This window comes from Aotus nancymaae, unplaced genomic scaffold (assembly GCF_030222135.1).
Source record: "Aotus nancymaae isolate 86718 unplaced genomic scaffold, 86718_ANA_hifiasm-v0.15.2.pri h1tg000049l, whole genome shotgun sequence".
Classification (NCBI taxonomy): Eukaryota; Metazoa; Chordata; class Mammalia; order Primates; family Aotidae; genus Aotus; species Aotus nancymaae.
Genome location: NW_026988463.1, coordinates 28,344,060 through 28,357,912, shown reverse-complemented (window position 1 = coordinate 28,357,912; position 13,853 = coordinate 28,344,060). Strand labels below are relative to the sequence as shown.

The 13,853-nt window shown below is 52.2% G+C and overlaps 1 protein-coding gene across 5 annotated transcripts in view; it reads right to left on the bottom strand.

The window, feature by feature from the left end:
- Nucleotides 1–13,427, bottom strand: part of ITGAD (integrin subunit alpha D) — a 36,701-nt gene extending 23,274 nt beyond the window's left edge. For 3 of the 5 annotated variants that reach the window (XM_064362683.1, XM_064362685.1, XM_064362684.1), the window contains exons 1-7: nucleotides 13,348–13,421; nucleotides 12,396–12,501; nucleotides 8,759–8,862; nucleotides 8,554–8,624; nucleotides 8,332–8,446; nucleotides 3,948–4,078; nucleotides 2,500–2,645 (exon numbers count right to left, since the gene is read on the bottom strand). In XM_064362683.1, coding sequence (XP_064218753.1) covers nucleotides 2,500–2,645; nucleotides 3,948–4,078; nucleotides 8,332–8,446; nucleotides 8,554–8,624; nucleotides 8,759–8,862; nucleotides 12,396–12,501; nucleotides 13,348–13,378 — 704 coding nt within the window. In that variant the 5' untranslated portion in view covers nucleotides 13,379–13,421. Of the gene's footprint in view, nucleotides 1–2,499; nucleotides 2,646–3,947; nucleotides 4,079–7,374; nucleotides 7,558–8,331; nucleotides 8,447–8,553; nucleotides 8,625–8,758; nucleotides 8,863–12,395; nucleotides 12,502–13,347 lie in introns of those variants that run through there. The other 2 variants (XM_064362686.1, XM_064362687.1) reach the window with 2 other exon arrangements.
- Between the last annotated feature and the right edge of the window lie 426 nt (nucleotides 13,428–13,853).

Here is a 13,853-nt window from a genome sequence, read left to right as displayed (position 1 = left end):
TTGGGCCCCAGAGTGGGAGGCTACGGTGAACCGTGATCGTGCTGCTGCCCTCCAGCCTGGGTGACAGAGCGAGAACTGTCTCATAAAACAAAAAAACAAAAAAAGGAAAACAAAAAATTGTGGACGTAGATGAGGGGAAAAAAAACCCAAAGAAGGTGAAAATAGTTTCTGCCCCGAATGTGACCATACAAAAGAAGCCTGAATAAAGATGAGGATGGCAGTAGCACTGTGCTATGCAACTGAGATTTACTGATTGACTTGTAGGTATCCCTTGATGTTGCTAAAATACTGTAGGGTGGTTGACTAGAGGGACTGAAGTGATATAATACTTTTTTAAAAAGTTTCCTTAGCCGGGCGCGGTGGCTCACGCCTGTAATCCCAGCACTTTGGGAGGCCGAGGCGGGTGGATCACAAGGTCAAGAGATCGAGACCATCCTGGTCAACATGGTGAAACCCCGTCTCTACCTAAAAATACAAAAAATTAGCTGGGCATGGTGGCGCGTGCCTGTAATCCCAGCTACTCAGGAGGCTGAGGCAGGAGAATTGCCTGAACCCAGGAGGCGGAGGTTGCGGTGAGCCGAGATCGCGCCATTGCACTCCAGCCTGGGTAACAAGAGCAAAACTCCGTCTCCAAAAAAAGAAAAAAAAAAAAGTTTCCTTACTGCTATTGCCATTTGGATTTTGCTTTGTTTTTGCTTTTTTGTAATAAAACTTCTTTAAAAAAAAAGAAAGAGAGAGAAGAAAGGGAAGGAAAGAAGAAAGAGAAGAACATAAGGAAGAAAAAAAGAGAGAGAAGAAAGAGGCTGGGTACGGTGGCTCACACCTGTAATCCCAGTATTTGGGAGGCTGAGGCAGACAGATTACTTGAGGTCAGGAGTTCAAGACCAGCCTGGCTAACATGGTGAAACCCTGTCTCTACTAAAAATACAAAAATTAGCCAGGTGCAGTGGTGTAGGCCTGTAGTTTCACATAATCGGGAGGCTGAGGCAGAAGAATTGCTCGAACTGATTGGCGGAGGTTGCAGTGAGTCAAGATCACACCATCGCACTCCAGCCTGGATGATAGAGTGAGACTCCATCTCAAGGAAGCAGAGGGGCAAAGGGAGGGAGGGAGGGAATGAGGAAGGAAGGACCAGGGTCAGGGAGTTCTAATCCTTGGCTGGTTCCAGCCCTGAGATGTGCGTGGGTCTGGGGAGCGGAGGCTGCTGGGAAATTCCCTGTACTCAGGGCTTGGGCGCAGGACTGGAGTTGGTGAGATCCACTCGGTCACCCCTGCCTCATTCATTTTTTTCTCCTGGCCACAACACCGGAAGAACTTTGAGGGGTGAGGTGGAGACTCCAGAAGGGGACACTCCCGTGTGACTTTAAACTTACAGGACAGATGGAGGCCTTCCTCCGGGTTGCTGAGTTACAAGGGGCCACCATTCAAGGCAGAAGAGCCTCCCAGAAATAAAGAGGGTGAGTTTGGCAGGACCACCTAATGCTTAAGCCAAATTCTAGCATGCTCCCAGGGGTGTGTGCAGGAAGCCAAGGATCCAGACCTTCAGCCCAGCAGCTTCCCACAGAACCACATGCCCTTCTCGGGAGCCCCACCTCCTACACTGTTTAAGGCACAGACCGCATGTGCGGGACAGGCGTAGGTGAGCGCCTGGCAGCACAGGGGTGAGGGAAGCAGGGCAGGAACTGAGTGGGGAGAAAGGCACCAGGACGACCCTGGGTGACAATTCCTGAGTCCCTGACTGCTCCATTCTCTGATAAAATCTCAGGCATTTATCCGATACCTCCTGCTGAGGTGAGTACCCCACACACTTGGTCTGAGTACCCAACACACATGGTCTGAGTACCCCACACACTTGGTCTGAGTACCCCACACACATGGTCTGAGTACCCCACACACTTGGTCTGAGTACCCCACACACATGGTCTGAGTACCCCACACACTTGGTCTGAGTACCCCACACACTTGGTCTGAGTACCCCACACACATGGTCTGAGTACCCCACACACTTGGTCTGAGTACCCCACACACATGGTCTGAGTACCCCACACACTTGGTCTGGGTACCCCACACACATGGTCTCAATTCTAAGCTGTAAGCGTATCCTCATCTGAGAGTCACTGAGACTTACAGCCCATCGCACCCAGGGTTACACCCAGAGTAGCTCTCGGGGAGCCAGCATGGGAGCCTGATGTATCTGAGACAAAGCCTGGGCCTCTGGCTGCTGTAGGGGGCGGGGGAGCAGGAAGTGGAGGTCCTAGGGTCCAGGCTCCACAGAACCAGGCAAAGAGGAGGCATAACGCAGAAAAACCTAGTCTTATATCAGGGAGACCGGCAGTGAGCAGCCGGGAGCACCCCGGGGGGAGGTTCTCCCTGCAGCCCCGACATGCTCGGTAGCCCCTTTCCCCAGCCTCCCTCAGCCTCTGAGAAGAGCTGTGCTGACCCATGGTTAGGAAGCGGGGGTGGCAGACACGTCAGCAGGCCAGCGTCGGGGGTGCTTACACCACTTTCAGGATGCCTGTGGCCGTGAATGTCAGGCCTTTCAGTTGGACGATGGGGTCTACCAGGCTCTGCAGGCTCGGGCTGGTCCGGAATTGCGTGAAGGTGAAGTGGATCTTCAGGAGGTTTGAGTACTGCATCAGTGCGAACTGCAAAGGCCAGAGGGGAGAGCCCAGGACTCAGCGGCTGTTACTATTGTTTTAATTTTAATTTTTTTTTTTTATTTGAGACAGAGTTTCGCTCTTGTCACCCAGGCTGGAGTGCAATGGCATGATCTTGGCTCACTGCAACCTCTACCTCCTGGGTTCAAGCAATTCTCCTGCCTCAGCCTCCCAAGTAGCTGGAACTAAAGGCACATGCCACCATGCCTGGCTTTTTTTTTTTTTTGGTAGAGGCAAGGTCTATGTTGCTCAGGATGGTCTCGGACTCCTGGCCTTAATCAATCCTCCCACCTCAGCCTCCCACAGTGCTGGGATTACATGTGTGAGCCACCACACCCAGCCATATTGGTTTTATTGTTAGTAAACTTTTTATTTGGAATTATTTTGGATTTACAAACCATTTCCCATGTGTTTTGAGGCCCTACAAATAATATACTGAAACCCAGAGAGGAAAATTCACTGGCCCAAAAATACAAAATGTAAACTGGAAAATCGAAACCAAATGATGTTTCCTTCACAGTTTACAAAGAATCACTTTGCCAACCACAATATTTGCTACCCTTAGCTTTTAAAAATTTTTATCATGCCTTAAATCAATTTACGTATTTCCTCACTTCTCAAGAATTTGTGGCTGGGCATGGTGGCTCATGCCTGTAATCCCAGCACTTTGGGAGGCCGAGGTGGGAGGAGTGTTTGAGGCTAAGAGTTGGAGACCATGTTGGGCAACATAGCAAGACTCCATCTCTACAAATAAAAATTTGAAAATTAACCAGGCATGGTGGCATGCACCTGTAGTCCCAACTACTCGGGAGGCTGAGGCCAGAGGATCACTTGAGCCTGGGAGGTCCAGGCTGCGGCCTGGATGATTGCACCACTGCACTGCAGCCTGGATGACAGAGCAAGACCTTGTTTAAAAAAAAAAAAAAGTGGGCTTTTTTGCACATACATAGGCGCTACTTGCTGGGAAATAATAAAAAATCATCAGTTACATGGAAAATAAAACCATCAATCAGTTGGCTGAGTTATAGTCAGTCAAATTTCATAGCAAAATTATTTTTTAAACACTTTCAATGTTTTTAAATGGCAGAAACGTTGTATTTCCTGTAGTTTCTGGATACCTATTAAATGCCATGGGGGGCCTCCTAGGTCAGGGCTCAAGTCAGGCCTGCGCTGGGACCACAGCTCCATCCTCCAGCCCAGCCCCCTCGCACGTGGCTCCACTGACCTGCCCCAGGCCAGCCTCCCCCGCCCCCAGCCCCTATCCCCCAGCCCCAGGTGCCCAGTCTTCACCAGGGTATCAGTGTCCTCAAACTGGTCCATTACAGCTTGGACAAAGCCCTTCATCTGGTTAAAGTCATTTTCGTCAATGCTTCCAGAGCCGTCAATCAGGAAGACGATGTCCATCTCTTGATGTGGACACTCTGTAGGGGAATGAGGAGGAATCAGAGACGCACTGCAGGGGCCCAGCCCCTTCCTGCAGCTCCTGCTCAACAGAGCCCAGGGGCTGGTCTTGGCATCCCCAGCTGGTTTCCGACCCCTCCTTGGAGGAGGCCCTGATCAGCCGCGCCAGCCCCCTGCTCCCTTCCTCTCACATAGCCTGGAAAGAGCAGGAGGAGGACGCCGGGCCCCGGTGGGCTCCTCATTCATTTAATCAACAAATAATTCATCAAACACAGACATTAGGGGTGCTACAAGCTTCGTGGGAGAATGTCAAGCAAAATGGTTCACGATGCGTGTTCTGGAGCCAGTGCGCCTGCGCTAAACCGCAGCTCAGCCACGTGCTAACTGGTGAATTCAGGCACATTACTTAACTTCTGTGGAATTTCAGTGTCCCCGTGTGTAAAATGAGGGTAATAGCAGTGGCTACCACGTGGGATTACTGCGAGGATAAAGCAACATGCACATAGATGCTGGAGGCAAGGCCTGGCCCTCTGCCAGGGTCAGCCGCTGTCACCATCCTCACCATGTGCCAGGCACCTTCGAGGCCTGTAGGATATGCCTGTAGGGATGATGCGGGGTGGTGGGCTTCTGGGGAGGGGGAAGAGGGCCAGGGATCCACCTTAGACCCCGCCCCAACCCCCATCAGGACAGAGGCCCTCATTTCCAGCTCCGTGGAGTTGGCTCTCAGCTGGGTCCCTTCCCAGGAATTGCGCTAGGCAGAGGGGAACTGTCGCCCACAGGGACACCTTCTGCCCCTGAAGGCAACCTTTATCTGATGACTAGAGGCTGAAGCCTCTAGTTTTTTCATTTCTTGTTTTTTTGAGGCAGAGTCTGACTCTGGGTGACAACCCAGGCTGGAGTGTAGTGATGTGATCACAGGTCAGTGCAGCCTTGACCTCCCCAGGCTCAGGCAGTTCTCCTACCTCAGCCTCCTGTGTAGCTGGGACTACAGGCATGCACCACCTTGCCTGGCTAATTTTTGTATCTTTTTGTAGAGATGGAGTTTTGCCATGTTGCCCAGGCTGGTCTCAAACTCCTGGGCTCTAACGATCCACCCACCTTGGCCTTCCAAAGTGCTGGGATGACAACTGAGTGCCCCTGCGTTGGCCTTGGGCCTCTGTTATGATTGTATTGCATCCACCCTTCACACTCCCACAGGTGCGGCACCCAAGAACTTTCCCCCGGTCGCAGTGGCTCACACCTGTATTCCTAGCACTTTGGGAGGCTGAGGAGGGCAGATCATTTGCAGTCAGGAGTTCAGAACCAGCCTGGCCAACATAGTGAAACCCCATCTCTACTAAAAATACAAAAAAAAGTAGCTGGGCATGGTGGTGGGTGCCTGTAATCCCAGCTACTCGGGAGGCTGAGGCAGGAGAATCACTTGAATCCAGGAGGTGGAGGTCGTAGTGAGCTGGGATCACGTCACTGCACTCCAGCCTGGGCCACAGAGTGAGACTCCATCTCAAAGAAAAAAAAAAAAAAAAAAAAAGAACATTCCCAAGTGACCTTAGAGTCTGTCTGGGGGAACCACACCTAAGACCATGGCTTTAAAAGAGATGCCACCCCTGCCCTTATGGAGCTCACTCCACAGTCATGAGGACACACCATATGCACATCAACAAACAAGACTCTTCATGCTGTCCCCAGGCTTATGTGGGGGATGTGACCATGTTCAGGGCCCATTTGGTGGCTCCACCAGCAGCCACATCCTGTGCTGCCACCAGGGTGGTGGGAGATCAGCCACCAGAGCACTAAGGTGTGAGGCCCACACCGCAGGGCTGCGGTTTCTGCCCCCTGCCCACCACTGTGAAAAAAAATGCCTTCCCTCTTTCCTCTCCCCAGCCCCAGCTGTTCAACCACCTGGTGCTTCAAGGGTGCTGGGAAGAAACAGAAGGTCACTTCCCTTCCTGCTTCTTCCATCACCAGCAAATCTCAACATCCACAGAGCAGGCTGCAGATCCCCTAGGAGCTCCCCTTTTTTGCCCACGTCTGGGCAGCCACCGTCTTGCAGTGGTGCCCATTTTTTCAGCTGCACCCAAAAACCACCCTCTCATCCTCTCTCAGGCCAGGTCTGTGGCAATCCTCTCACAATGTCTCTTCTGTTTCTTGGTCTTTTTATTGTATCTCCTGGGCTTGTACTAGCAGGAGCCTGGTCATGTCCAGGCTCTGCCAATCAGGCAAGGATGGCTCAAGCTCTGGGCTCTGCCTCTTGCTATCGATGGGAACTCATCTCTCTGAACCTTGGTTTTCTCCTCTGTAAAATGGGAATGGGCCTGCCCACCACCCGGGATGTTGTGAGGATGCAGTAAGGTGATTCCTACCAGGCACTCAGCACTGCCTGGCACACAGGTGATGCTCAGTGGACCTGGTCCCTTCCATTTGGACCCACACCCACCTTGCCTGCACAACGATTATGCTCCAGTCTCATTTGCATCAGGCATCCCACCTCATGAGTTTCAGAGATGGCTCTGAGAAGACATTTACTCCTTGTTTTTAAGTGCCACCTCCCTAACCTGGCTTCACAGAAATCTCAAGCTGGTCGTGGTTCCCCCAGGAGCCCTGGATGCCCCTTCCCCCTTCCCTCGGACCCCTCCATAGACTCCACCTTCTCCATTTGCTGTGGGGATGTTTCTGCGGCTGCTCCACCTTTGTCTAAAGGCCCAACATGCCTGGCATCATGGCCTCTCTGGCTCAAGCGGCACCCTCGGTCAGCACCCTGAGCGGCCCTGGCATTCCCGCCAGCACCGTAGATGAAACAGTTTGCCTGTATCTTCCTCCCAGTCCCAGGACGCAGTCCCCAGCTGGAAGACGGGTCAGAGGGGCTAGCACATACTATGTGCCAGGCAGGGTTCCAAGTGCTTTATACACCTCAATCCCTTCCATCTTCATAACCCCCTGATTATTGAGCTCCATTTTGCCAATGAGGAAACTGAATGCCTTTGAGGAAATGAAGCTTTAAGGGAATGAAGCCTGGCACCCATGGAAAGTGAACTTGGGCACCACTATGATGCAGACCGACCCTCAGAGAGATGCCACGGTGGTGTCCTCAGGCCCCGTTCTCTGTGGAAGACGTGGGCACTGGCAAAATTGCACATCACTTTTTCCAGAGTCCTGGAAAAAGTGCGGCTCCCCTTAGAAAGGAAAGTTAGTTTGGGGAATCCTCGAAGCTCAGCAGTTAACCATCCAGAAGAAATACCTCCCTCGTGGATTTATCATCCTCAACACATCTTCACCACCCTAAGGTCCTTCCTCTGAAACTCAAGAAGCGGCCATGCACCTGTTGGCAACTGGAAGATACTCGTGCCCTCCACAGTCTGCACACTGGGGCTCCTCTCTGCTCCCATCAGAACTTTCACCCCTCAGGCCAGGCACAAGGACTCACGTCTGTAATCCCAACACTTTGAGAGGCTGTGGTGGAGGATCCATTGAGCCCAGGAGTTCAAGACCAGCCTGGGCAACATAGCAAGACCCCCATTTCTACAAAAAAAAAAAAAAAAAAGAAAGAAAGAAAAATTAGCCAGGTGTGGTGCATGTACCCACTGTCCCAACTACTCGGGAGGCTGAGAGAGGAGGATCACTTGAGCCCAGGAGTTCAAAGCTGCAGTGAGCTATGATTGCACCACTGCACTCCAGTCTGGGCGACATAGCAAGAATCTGTCTCAAAAAAATTATCAGGGTGTGCATGCAGCCTGACAGACACCCTGTTTTTTGTTTTTTGGTTTTTTTGAGATGGAGTTTTGTTCTTGTCACCCAGGTTGGAGTACAATGTTGCAATCTTGGCTCACTGCAACCTCCGCCTCCCAGGTTCAAGTGATTCTCCTGTCTCAGCCTTCCGAGTGGCTGAGATTACAGATGCAGCCTACCACATCTGGCTAATTTTTTTGGTATTTTTAGTAGAGGGGTTTCATCACATTGGCCAGGCCAGTTTTGAACTCCTGACATCAGGTGATCTGCCCGTCTCAGCCTTCTAAAGTGCTGGGATTACAGGCATGAGCCACCATGCCCAGCAGAGACCCTGTCTTAAAAAGGAAAAAAGAAAAGAAAAAACCCTACGAAGAATTTCTAACCTGGAGCAGCAGGACTTCTGCCTGAGAGGCCCTCCCCTCCCGGCTTCTGTCCTAGCCACACTCAGCCCTCAAGGGAGGGTACAGGGTCCCAGACAAAGGCTTCACACCTGCCCACCCTCAGTGCCAGCACGTGCTCCAGCAGGAGCCATGGCCTGCCTGGGACCTACCTGGCAGGGCATCGGGGACTGTCCGGATGATCTCCCACTGCGAGCCCAGCAGGAGGCAGGAACCCTTTGAGTACAAGTTCTCCCCACAGGCTCTGTGCAGGGTCGGGCCGCAGGCCTGGAGCAGAAGCCTGTGAGCTAGGAGCCCCCAGCCCCCGCTCCTCCTCACCCCCAGCCCCAGCCTCCTCCCCTACAACCCTCCCCTGGCCGGAGGCACTCACTCACCAGAAGCCAGGAGAGGTCAGTGGAGGCTGCCAGAGTCAGACCCAGGGACATGTTCACGGCCTCGGGGCAGACTGCGAGGGCAGACACGCGGGACCTCACTCACACAGACACTCATTTGTGGGGAGGGTCTAGACTGGAAGCTAAGCGGGGGGCACAGTTGGGTTCAGGAGGGTTGAGGGCCCCAGTTCCCAGGTTGGTCACTCACTGTGCAGCCGGATGGGCTGGCACACGCGGGTGGCAGCCACGCAGTCATACAGACGTCCCGTCTGGTTGGCCGCCACCACCTCCAGGGGGGCTCCCACAACGAGTCTGGAGACACAACCGTGGCCATGTCACTGCAGCTGCAGGAGGGGTGGCAGCCGCGGGCACTTGGGGGTGAGGAAGTGCCCTCCATGGGGAAGTGAGACTTTGTGAGGGTAGTTCCTGGCCGCTTGGCAGAATGTTCAGAAATCAGGGCCCGGGTGTAACCCACAAATGCCCAGGGACCCTGCTGGGGTTTTGTTTGTTTGGTTTTGAGCATGTATACATACGTATGTGTGTATTTATGTTTAGAATTTTTTTTTTTTTAACATTCACCAAAAAGAAAACTATTTAAAGACCAAAATGGCATTTCCCCATCATGGGTAAGTACATTGCATTTCTGAGTTGCCATTACTTTGAGCCACCCAAGAAATAGATCATCTCAAGTTAATTGGAACAGTTTCCTGAAGACAGGAGCCTTCAAAATAAATAGTCGATTCATTGGATCAATGAAAATATTATTTAAAGTAGCATACTAGGATTCATAGCTATATCTATAGTTATGTAGAGTCGACGGTTTATTTGCAAAACTCCCTGAGTGGGAAAAATTTTTTAATTTTGGAAATGTTTATCACTACCCACAATCTCCCCACCCGAGTGAGAAAAACAGACAAATACTGGTATATTTTAATGCACCAAGCAAGGCTTTGATAAATGGGCCTACGGGGGCTCCTTCCACAGGGCCCTTCCTTTACAGAAAGCTACAGTCTGTGTGCCGTGGTTCAGGGGACGCCTAAGGCTTTGTGATGAAACCCTGAGCTTTGGCTAGAGAGGCGGCAGTTTGGGACCCTCTGATATGAATGACAAGCAAACCTTTAGTGGAAGCTATCAACCCGCATGTTTTTATTTACCCAAACCATTACTGACAGGCTGGCTCCATCTTTTCAGTATTGGGTTATGAATGAACAGAAGCCAGAAAAAACAGTGACTTTATAGTAATCTCCTCCTTGTAATCACCTCCTCCATGGACCCCTCCCTGTGACCAACTGAGCCTTCCTATCCTCTGAGACTCACTCCAGCACCACCTCCTCCATGGAGCCCTCCAGAGTCTGCTCACTCCCTGCTTTTGCCCCCAGACCTCGGTGACTCTGGCCCCCCAGACCAGACCAGAGCGTTACCAACGATATATTAGTTTACTGTAATGTGAGTACTGGGGAATGGTAAGCAATAAATAGTTTTTATATTCTCTTTTTCTGTTCAATTAGAGACAGGGTCTCGCTTTGTCACCCAGGCTGGAATGCAGTGGCACGATCATGGCTCATGGCAACATCAACCTCCTGGGCTCTGGGCTCAAGTAATCCTCCTGCCTCAGCCTCCTGAGTAGCTGGGGCTACAGATGCGTGCCACCTCACCCAGCTGTTATTTTGTTTTTATAGAAACAGGATCTTGCTGTGTTGGCCAGCCTGGTCTTAAATTTTTGGCCTCAAGCAATCCTCCTGCCTTGGCCTCCCAAAGTGCTGGGATTGTAGATATGAACCACAGCACTCAGCCAATATATTCTTTTTTTTAATGGGACCTGAAAAGCTGATGGTGATGGAAGTCAGGCCAGGGGATCTCTGGGTTTGCTGGGTAATGAGAAGGGGCCCATGGCAGCCCTGTGCCTGTGGGATTTTACACAGGAGCAGCTGACCTAGGTGGTGCTCACCCAGGCACACACAGGTGTAGTCCTTCATTAAGTTGGGTCTTTCAGATCTGCGCTGTTTAGTTGGCCACATTTCCAAATAAAGAAAAAAGCCTGGTGCCCGGCACTTGCTTCCATCCCCCGAGACTGCCGGCCACGTGAGGAAGGGGGAGGGATGTGTGGCTGGAGCTCGGTGACCTCTTGTACCTCCTTGTGACCAATTGAGCCTTCCTGTTCTCTGGGGCTCACTGCCAGCACCACCTCCTCCATGGAGCCCTCCCGGGTCTGCTCACTCCCTGCCTGTGACCCCCAGACCTTGGTGACACCTGTGTCACATTGTGACTTGAGCTCTCTGGGACAGGAGAATGTGAGCTCCTGGAAGCGGGGGCAGGTTCATAATTTGTGGGTCCCAATTCAAAATAAAAATGTGAGGTCTCTTGAGGTTGGGGGGCTCTTTCCTTTCTTCTGCTCTCTCCTTCAATCTGTCCTGTTTTTTTTTTTTTTTTTTTTTTTGCTATGTAGTGTCCCCACTCCCTCAGGGTACTCACAGGGTGAGTACAACTAACCCTGACTTTACCCAGCTCATGCCAGGGGCGGAAGGTGGCAGCGGTCACTGCACCCATGTGGGTGGTGGAGCCAGCAGCTGAGACCCTTCCCAAAGAGGCGGTGGGAGGTGGGGCTGCTGCTGAGCTGAGGCTCCAAACCCCCAGTGCATCTCCCTTCTCCCATCACTCTTTTCTGTTTGTTTTTTGTTTTTTTTGATGGAGTCTCAGTCACCCAGGCTGGAGTGCAATGGCGCAATCTTGGCCCATTGCAACCTCTACCTCCCAGGTTCAAGCAATTCTTCTGCCTCAGCCTCCCAAGTAGCTGGGGTTACAGGTGCCCGCCACCACACCTTTCTAAATTGTTTTGTATTTTTAGTAGAGACGGAGTTTCACAGTGTTGGCCAAACTCCTGGCCTCAGGTGATCTGCCTGCCTCGACCTCCCAAAATGCTGGGGTTCCAGACATGAGCCACGGTGCCCAGCCCTGCCATCATTCTTCACTTACAAAACACAAGTGCAGAGATAAAATCATTAAGAATTGGCAAGGCAGGGTGGCTCACACCTGTGATCCCAGTACTTTGGGAGGCCAAGGTGGGAGGATCGCATGAGCCCAGGAGTTCAGCCAGTCTAGACAACATAGCAAGACCCCGTCCCTATAAAGAGTAAAACAAAATAAAACGAAAATAAAACAGGCATGCTGGCATGCACCCGTGGTCCCAGCTGCTCAGGAGGCTGAAGTGAGAGGATCACTTGAGTCTGGGTTGAGGCTGCAGTGAGCTGTGATTGCACCACTGCACTCCAGCCCGGGCAACAGAGCTGGAGTAAAACTAAAAATAAAAATCATCAGGAATTTCAAGAGGTCAAGGGCAGAACATTAAACTCGAAACTTAATGAGTGTGGGCCCCGTGTGACTGCACTGGCCCCGTAGCAGGCAGGTTAAACGCCTCTCACCTAGAGTGTTGTGGCCCTTCTTGGGATTGATGATTGTTCATAGTTCAAACATTTAAAGATCTCTTCACTTCCTCCATCTTCCCTGCACCTCATCTTTTACACATTTCTTACATCACCTTTAATTTTGGACTTCCTTCCATAAGCAGTGCTTGAAACTCACGATTTGCTGATTTCAGCAACTGTAAAATTCTCTAACTTCGCCTAACTCATATTATCGCTCGTCTCAGCAAAATTTGTTGTTTTCCACTCATTTTTAGAGATCAATAATGCGTGGTGTCAGGGCCTCCAAGGAGCCGAGGAAAGACTTCTCAGCCCTGCCGCCCTTCCTCCAGGACACCTCCCTGGGGTAGCCCGTGTGTACCCACCCACAGCACACGATGCGGTGGAGGTTGTGTGTGGGGGTGGGGGATGGTGAGTGGCGCCTACCGAGATCCACCAAACTGCACCACGCTCTGTCCAAAGCTGGCTGCGTCCTCCTGGAAGATCGTGGGCTCCTCCACATCCAGGTTGAATCCATGATAAGAAGCCAGGACTGAGGAATATTTGGTGGGGGTGGGGGTGGGGTGGAGTTGGGAGTTAAAGAAGCCCCAACCCCTCAGATCTCCCGGCCTCTTCTTCGTTTTTTGTTTTTTTGTTTTTCTGAGACGGAGTCTTGCTCTGTTGCCCAGGCTGAAGTTGAATGGTGCAATCTCAGCTCACTGCAATCTCCATCTCCTGGGTTCAAGTGATCTTGCCTCAGCCTCCCAAGTAGCTGGGATTACAAGTGCACACTAGCATACCCGGCTCTTTTTTGTATTTTCAGTAGAGATGGGGTTTCACCACGTTGGCCAGGTTGGTCTCAAACTCCTGACCTCAAGTGATCTGCCCATCTCAGCCTCCCAAAGTGCTGGGATTACAGGCGTGAGCCACTGCGCCCAGCCAGGCCTGAGTTTTGATGGCACGTGAATGTGGCTGTGATGCAGTTTTCACTGGGGGGACTCTTCCCTATGTGCAGTCAGGATTTGGGGAAAACAGGCCCACAGAGGCGATATCTAAACTTTCCCCCTCCCTGGTGGCTTCTGTGGCTTTCCACTCCCAGGGGGATGCTGGGGAGACCTCTCTCATCCACATCAGGGACCCTATGAACAGGAGCAGGGAAGCCTGGGACAACATGGCCATCTGGAGAGGCAGCTCAGTCGCCACCTGAACACAGACCCTGAGCCCCTCTTTGTTCAGGTCACACTGTCCCGACTCCAGGCCACTCACACATGAGGTGGCTCCCTGTCTCAGCTTTTCACGAGAGTAGTGAGAGCCGACCACCAGCCCCCAGCCTGCCCTCCCAGATGGAGACCCCTCAGAACCCCTCCAAGCTTCTCTGCAACCCCCTGGCCCCACTCACCACCCAGAAGGAGCACGACGCCGAAGGTCATCCCTGAGCAGCGTGTCGAGGGGAAGTGGAGCGCTGGGGACAGAGCACAGAAGGTGCTCACTCTCCAGGGGGTAGTTAAAATAATGACTCAGGACTCCACGTGGCAGGAGGAGGGGCACAGTGGGTAAGAGGGCCCTGGTTAATCAGAGAACGGAAGTGGGGGCAGAGGCCAATGACGCCCTGGGGAAAAACTCTCACCCACTCCCCCTCCACCACCTGCAGCGACCTGGCTTCCTTCTCCCAGAAGACCACCCTCTCCCAGCCTTGGGAGCCAGTTGGTACACAGGGAGCCCCGTAGCTCTCCGGGGTCCCACAGGAGTGGAAGAGCAGGAAGCTGCAGAGTCCCCAGCATGTGGATGTGAGCCTGGAGAGAGGCAGGGAGAGGGGGAGCTAGGCCAGGGTGTGGTTTCAAAAAGCAGAGCCCCTCCAGATGAGAATGGACGCCGAAAGTAACAGTCATGCAATGTGCTACCACT